This window comes from Monopterus albus, unplaced genomic scaffold, assembly GCF_001952655.1.
Source record: "Monopterus albus unplaced genomic scaffold, M_albus_1.0 scaffold64.1, whole genome shotgun sequence".
NCBI lineage: Eukaryota > Metazoa > Chordata > Actinopteri > Synbranchiformes > Synbranchidae > Monopterus > Monopterus albus.
Genome location: NW_018127944.1, coordinates 982,391 through 989,935, shown reverse-complemented (window position 1 = coordinate 989,935; position 7,545 = coordinate 982,391). Strand labels below are relative to the sequence as shown.

At 41.3% G+C, this 7,545-nt stretch overlaps 1 protein-coding gene across 1 annotated transcript in view; it reads left to right on the top strand.

The window, feature by feature from the left end:
- atrn (attractin) overlaps positions 1 to 7,545 on the top strand; it is a 129,741-nt gene that overhangs the window by 42,440 nt on the left and 79,756 nt on the right. Inside the window, exons 17-21 of the mRNA XM_020604154.1 lie at positions 1 to 94; positions 514 to 699; positions 2,722 to 2,967; positions 4,697 to 4,834; positions 6,430 to 6,523. The exon at positions 1 to 94 is cut by the window's left edge and continues 27 nt beyond it. Coding sequence (XP_020459810.1) covers positions 1 to 94; positions 514 to 699; positions 2,722 to 2,967; positions 4,697 to 4,834; positions 6,430 to 6,523 — 758 coding nt within the window. The remainder of the gene's footprint in view (positions 95 to 513; positions 700 to 2,721; positions 2,968 to 4,696; positions 4,835 to 6,429; positions 6,524 to 7,545) is intronic.

Sequence of the window (7,545 nt, the reverse complement as noted above, 5' to 3'; positions counted from 1 at the left end):
GGCTTCTGTGGCTACCTGGCGGAGCCAGCATCCAGCGGACTGAAAGCTCAAACCTGCATCAACCCAGTGAATGGCAGCCTGTGTGAGCGCCCCGGTGGGTTCACAACACTTTGATTGTCGGCATATCAGAGAATGGCTGTTAGACTACATGCTGATTCATGGAAGTTAATACACTACCCTTAAAGCCCAGACTTGGGTCAAATAGGATAGAGGTCTTTTATTAACATTATTCTAATCATGTTCTGTGCTCCTGTGGGAAGCATTTACATCTTTTGAGATGGTCACTTTGTCAAATCAGGTGATGTTAAATTCTTGCCATGAGTTTAGAGAAAGGACAGATTACATTTTGAACGCTGACCAATCATGAGATGTAAAAAATGCTGGCACCAGTTGGCAGTCCAGTAGAGCTCAGCGGGAGAGCGCCTCCAGACTGGCTCTGACTCCCACTGAGAGATCTACGCTAATATTCTCTGTATTCAGGCTCCAAAATAACTTGTTGAAAATGTTCCTCAGCCAACCACAGTGCCAAGCAGTGCCGCACACCTTGTGCCATGAGAACCACCTGCAGTGAGTGCACCAGCAGCAGCTCGGAGTGCATGTGGTGCAGCAACATGAAGCAGTGTGTTGACTCCAACGCCTACGTGGCCTCCTTCCCCTTCGGACAGTGTATGGAGTGGTACACCATGAACACTTGTCCACGTAAGATATCTCGTTCTGTTTTCATTTACAATTTTAATATGGCTTTTGTCGTCTTTTCTGCTGTGCCATAACACACCACACCTATATGCATACTGAATACTGAGCATTTGCACTATTAATATATGTGTGGTACAATTTAATTAAAAATGATATTAGGAGTTCAGAGTTAAATGAGAAAGAAAGGTTTGTGAGTAGACAGTTGTTTTTCCTGTTGGTGAGATGACACCCAAAATGTATAAATTCAGTTAGATGCTTTTTATTGGGGTCATAGTTAATGGTAGAGTTGTACTGGACTACATTATATTCAGAGGTGTTCCTAATATTCTGGTTCTTAATACCAAAATATAGATATTTTGAGTAAATTGTATAGGTCTAGTGAAATGAAGAACTAGACTCAGAGTGCAAACCTTCACCAAAGCAGATCAGCTTCCCCCTAAAGGCAGTATTCCCACGATAGCTCGAGCTTCATAGTGTGGTTCGTTGACTATGAAAACCTGGCCTTAGCATTTAAAATCTAAATGATGTCATTAGTAGTTTGACGGTTATTCAAGCAAAACGATTTTCTTTAGGACCTAGCTTAGCAGCTGTTGAAGATCTGTCGAACTCATTGACCCGCTACTGAATCAGCAGCATTTCAGCTAGTTTGGTGCTAGGTCTCACAGTAGCTAGTTTTCCGTGAACATTCTGGATCAACAGATCCGAAATACCACTTGGATCTAGATCAGACCGTTGGTGTGTGGTGGATCATACTGCATTGTAGTTGTATATAGAAATTGACCTTGTGTCACAATGGTAAAGAATCTATTAATTCTTTAGTAATGATCCAAATCAGCACCAAAATCTAAAGGATTGCTCCATGGCCCATAACCTCCAAAAAAATTCCATCAAAATTCATTCAATGTACTTTTTTTGTAATCTCTCTTTTTGACTTGAGCATCATTGATCTTGTCTCAGTGTAATAATCTTTCTGTGGTGTTTGTTTGCAGCCGTGGCATCAGCCTCTCTTGGGTCTAAACCCATTGATTTTACATACAATATTTACTTTTGAGTGTGTACACATCTCCCCGTGCATTCCTTATTCCACTTACCCAGTCTTGTTCTATTTCAGACAAATTGCTACTGTGGAGCGAAACACTTGCAAAAACTCTTCCTGTCTGACACTTGAAAATATTGCGATATACTATTTAAACTTCTGATTAAGTTGTAGTGGCCACATGTATAACCACCACCCTCTTGGTCTGGATTCACCAGTTGCAGTCTAGGAAAGGGGAGACTCCACACAGAAATAAAAGCATAAATCTAAAGTCTGCTCACGTAAAGCTCCAGTTGCAGTTAATGTACTCAAGTACTCGAGCATATGTAGACCTCTTCATCAGGCTTAAAAACGACCCTGAAAGGCAACATTTTAAATACGTGTAGCTCTCTGGAGCATAGCACCTTTAAATGTTTGAAATAAATGTTTTTTGGTTTGTTTTGTTTTTACCTTTTTTGTAGCTGAGCATGTTTAACTGTGGCCAATCCCAGAGTCCAGATGGCGATTAATAGTTTAATGACTTGGTCTTTGTTTTTGTACAGTGTAGCAGATCATGGTTTCCATTTATTTAACCTGGCAGGTCAATTAAGTACAAATTGTTGCTTACAGCCACAGGCAGAGAAACCTCTGGAGAGCTGGGAGTTAGGAATTAAAATATCAGTACATGTCTATGAAAAGCAGATGAAGTAGCTAGTAGCTAGGGAGTGAGATAATTAACTGTTGAGCCTTGTAGAGGTGCTGGGAGTGTTATTCATTTAAACATTTTGAAAAGGCTGCACCTCACTAACACTCAACATGTGGTGGTACCCCTGTTTCCTAGAGACAGAATGAGACCCTTAGTTGTACAGGGCAGCATCGCTCAGGTTTTTCTTTTTGCAGGAGTTTACTGTTGTAGATATGTGATTATACCCAACATTGCAGTTAAAATTTGAAAAATGCAAAAAGGCCAGAGACAGTAGAAGAATAACCATTGCTGTTTTGTGGTGCAGCGGAGAATTGCTCTGGCTACAGAACCTGTGGCCAGTGTCTGGACCAGCCAGGCTGCGGTTGGTGCACCGACCCCAGTAACACGGGCAAAGGTCAGTGCATAGAGGGCTCGTACCGCGGGCCTTTCCAGACCTCGGTCCCAGCTCCGTCCACCCTGCCCGGTCTGCCTGCTAGCCCCCAGCCGGCCCTCAATGCTAGCATGTGTCCCAGTGAGGCCAAATACAACTGGTCCTTCATCCATTGTCCAGGTAGGGGCACCAGGGCTGCTATTTTTGTTTTGTAATAAAACATATAATAGTTTTTTTTATTAAAGTATTGTAAACATACTGCTTCTGCAAATCTGTTTACAATTAAAGTGAAATTCCACCAATTTTACACATTAGGATGAAATGATGTGTCATGGGGAGTGCACGCCACTGGTGAAGTCCCATCTCAACCCAACGACGTCCCCAGGGTTTTCTCAGCTTCAGTTTGAGGACTATAAATTTGTACCAGAAATCCTGCATTACAAACTGGGGGTGGGCTTTTAAAGGACAGAGACATTAAGGCAGTAAAGCTGCATTCACATTTGCCCAGTGACTTAAATCTAATGTTTCCCTCCAAGTAATTAAAGTGATGACCGTCCGACCTTTCATATATGTCACAGTGGTGAGTGCTATAGCTAAGATGTATGGAAACTGAATCGAAATCCAGATATTATATACTTCCAAAACAAACTGAGGATGGAGTGCCGACTGTTTAGATACGTCCCTTAGCTTTACTGACCCTGTGATACGACAGTGCACTCAGCTGTTCATTAAGCACACCAAGCTAAAACAAAGTCAGTCTAATCCAACAGTCCTGTAATAAATCCTCCTTCATTAAGAAGATAATGCTCAGTTTGTGTTCAAACTATTTTAGATTCAGCTGTATCATTTTGAATTGTGTTGTTATAAGGTGTTTCTATTATTTTGTCCACCCCATTTATATCAATGAGAGTAGGCTAAATAACAGAAACAGCTCTGTATAACACAGTGCAGTTCAACAGCAGCACAAACTGCTGCCTCCATAATGATCAAATCAACACCTCAAACTGTCTGAACACAAACTGAACATTATCACCTTCACAGGGGGGGGGATTTATTACAGAGCTGCTGTATTACACTACATTGATTTTACCTTGTGTACTTCATAAACTGTCAAGTGTATAACTCTAAGTGTATAACTGTAATATCAGCACCCCATTATTTATCATGTACATAACAGGTTTTCGGTTTAGTAAGTAAAAATGATCCAGCAACAAAAGGTCTGTGTTGGCAGACACTCAGAGTTCAACATGTTACCCTGAACAGCTACAGAGACTCAGAGTTCAACATGTTACCCTGAACAGCTACAGTAAGCTGTTTATACATTAAGTGCAGGCGGTTTGAAATCCTTTGTTCCAAAGTCTACAACATATCCTGTCACAACCAAGTTGGCGCCACTTGTTTGTTGTACATTGTTCGGGCATCACTGTGATGCATTGAGGGATTAGAGAAGGTTGTGAAACCAAACCTTTCCGTCTGCTGTAATGGTAAAAGAAAAGTAATGTTCATGAGTCATTTTTCACAAGTCTGAGTCAAGTGTAGTGTGACTCGAGTCACCAACTCGAGTACTCATCTCGGTTAACAACCAAATTATGTGAAAATGTTTGCCCAATGTTACTCATTGATGCTAACAAGTACTTGCCAGCGACCAGTTACTAGCTGTGTGTAGTAAGTCTTGAAAATAGTCCTGACAGTCAGAGAGAATATCAAATGAACATTATTTGTCATTTAAGGACATGCGGCACCAGCAGACAGCTCAGAGCTTATACAGATTCCACACTGCACATCACTTTATGCACTTGCAAATTAACTTGCAGAGTCTATTTATGTTTGGGCCTGGGGCTATTTATTAATCTGTTTTTTTTTTCCCCCCAGTGTTCATGCAGTATGTGCTTTGTTTCCTGTTTGGCAGCTTGTCAGTGTAATGGCCACAGCCAGTGTGTCAATGAGAGTATGTGTGAGAAGTGCGAGGACCTGACAACTGGCCGACACTGCGAGAGCTGCATCTCAGGCTTCTATGGCGATCCGACCAATGGGGGCAGCTGTCAGCGTGAGTATCCATGGGTTATTCAGCCAGTCGGTTTTTCAGTGCTTAGCTTATTTTTTTACACTTCAGTGTTTTACACTTCAGTTTTGTATCTGATTCCTGGCTGTATAATAAATTGCTCCCATGGGATATTGAAGATTTACTCAGCTAATATTGACAGTGTCAGTCCATCAGTCAATATAGTACGGCCACAGTGAATGTTTTCTTTTTCTTCGCTCCAGGTGTCCTTCCGGAATATATATTCACTTGGTTCTTCATCAGGGACAGCCACTCAATAAGCCTCTCTGTTTCCCTGCTTATCTTTATCTTGTCAATATTGTGTATTTGTTGTTTAAGCTTCTGTTTCTCTGCCTCCTGATTGTACATCTAAGTGCTCCTCAGGGGCATTAAAGGCATGTATTACTTCACAGGCTAATCATGACATTCTTGACATCAGTTTAATCCAAGAGCATAAGTAAAAACAATGCGATCAATACCCCAAAGAGGAGATAATGAACAAATAAGCAACATAGCAAGTGTGCACAACTATGATAAAATCACAGCATGGTGTGTTGTTCCACTAGCTGCCCCCCACTGTTACACACATTTGTTCACATTTCTCAGCTGTTTGTAGCAGGAGGACAAGTAATTTTAAAAATGATAAACGGTATTATTGCAAAGAATGGGAAATGTGCAGGTGTGATGAAACTGGTCTTTATAGTCACCAGTCCTAATAGACTATGGGCATCTGATATGGAATGCACAAAGGCACCTTTGGGGGCGGTGGGAGGTGCAGCGTTCATCTGTATGCACAGAATTTACTCTGGTGCTAAACTCCTGGACTTTTTCTTTGTTGCTCGTCTTTTCCTCGGAGGAGGAGATGTTGCATCTGTGCAGTGGAGTGTTGCTCTGACTGTTGCTCCTGCCCATGCAGTGAATAGCATTATCAAGTATCTGGTCTTTTTGGAGACTGGATGTGTTTCTCAAACTTAAAACCCAATGTCAGGAATGACAAACGCACGTAGAGAGGGATGCTTTGGAGGAACAGCCTTCCTGACTTCAAACCAGGTAGAGCTTTGTTAGTGGATTTAGAAACAAAGATCAACAGTTGACTTGTTATTAGTGGATCTATGGTTCTATGTCTTGAAGACTTTGAAGAGAAGAGCAGAGCCTTGAGCACATCACCATGTGACAGTGAGTTGGATTAGGTGGTGTAGGGAGGCTGTCAGTCCCAGTACACCCAGATGTGTAGTGAGGATGAACCGGGAACATCTGGCTGCATCTTGGGGATGTATACAAATGTAGTTTGAGTTGGATCACTTCTACCTGATTCACATTATAATGCAGTATGTTTGTTTTATCATGTCAGTGATTGTTTAACATGTCCAGACTCGTGCACTTTATGGCAGTGCTAGCTACACACATACTGCACATTACACTAGAGAGTCAATCTGTCGCCTTCCATATAATGTAATACATTCATTATCCTGGAGCAGTTTGTCATTTGGAGTAATAGCAGTCATTAAATGGAAAAAAAAAACTGTACTGCTTCAATGAGGTGCTTTTAATTTTTTACAATTCAATGTTTCATGTTTTTTTTTTTTTTTTTTTTTTTACAGCCTGCAAGTGTAACGGCCATGCCAGTATGTGCAACCACAACAATGGCAAGTGTTTCTGCACCACCAAGGGCATCAAAGGAGATCGCTGCCACCTGTGAGTTTCACGTGTTATCACACTCACTCGTCCCTCTGTCCTCCTCTTTAATGCTCCCGTTTTCCTTCCACTTTTGCTGTGTTCGCAATTTTAGGAAAACCTTATAACTAATATTTTAGTCCCCTGCAGTTAAATTTGGCTTGAGACAAATGTTCAGTCTGTATTTTCTATCCATCACAAGCAGTATTTGTGACATCACATGCTAAGATTCTGATGGCGTACAAGAAGAGGCTTTGGAACATTACTTGTTTTGACCAGCAGAACCTAGGTCTAACTTCTGGGGATTTTCTGGAGATAATACTTTCTGATGGCCCAGGAATTCTCAGGCGGTGTGCCTGTCAGTGTCACTGACTGCTCAAACCAGGCCTCCGGGCTGCTGCAGCTCTGTGCACTGTGTGAACATCACTCCATTCAATTTAGTTTTATTTGTATAGCGCCAAATCACAACATTTGTGATTGTATGCCTTCATCAACCAGTCAAATTTAGACAGAGTCAGGTCTAGCCCTTACTATGATTATTATTATAGAGTAAAAACCCAACAAATCCCCCTTGAGCAGCACTTGGCAACAGCAGGGAGTTAAAAACTGCCTTTAACAGAAGAAAAGATTCTCTGATTTGTACTTTGAGTCTACAGGTACATCTCAATAAATTAGAATATCGTGGAAAAGTCCATTTATTTCAGTAATTCAACTCAAATAGTGAAACTCGTGTATTATATAAATTCTGTCTACACAGACTGAAGTAGTTTAAGCCGTTGGGTCTTTTAATTGTAATGATTTTGGCCCACATTTAACAAAAACCCACCAAATCACTATCTCAATAAATTAGAATATGGTGACATGTCACTCAGCTAGTCAACTCAAAACACCTGCAAAGGTGTCCTGAGCCTTCAAAATGGTCACTGTTTGGTTCACTAGGCTACACAATCATGGGGAAGACTGCTGATCTGACAGTTGTCCAGAAGACAATCATGGACACCCTTCACAAGGAGGGTAAGCCACAAACATTCATTGCCAAAGAA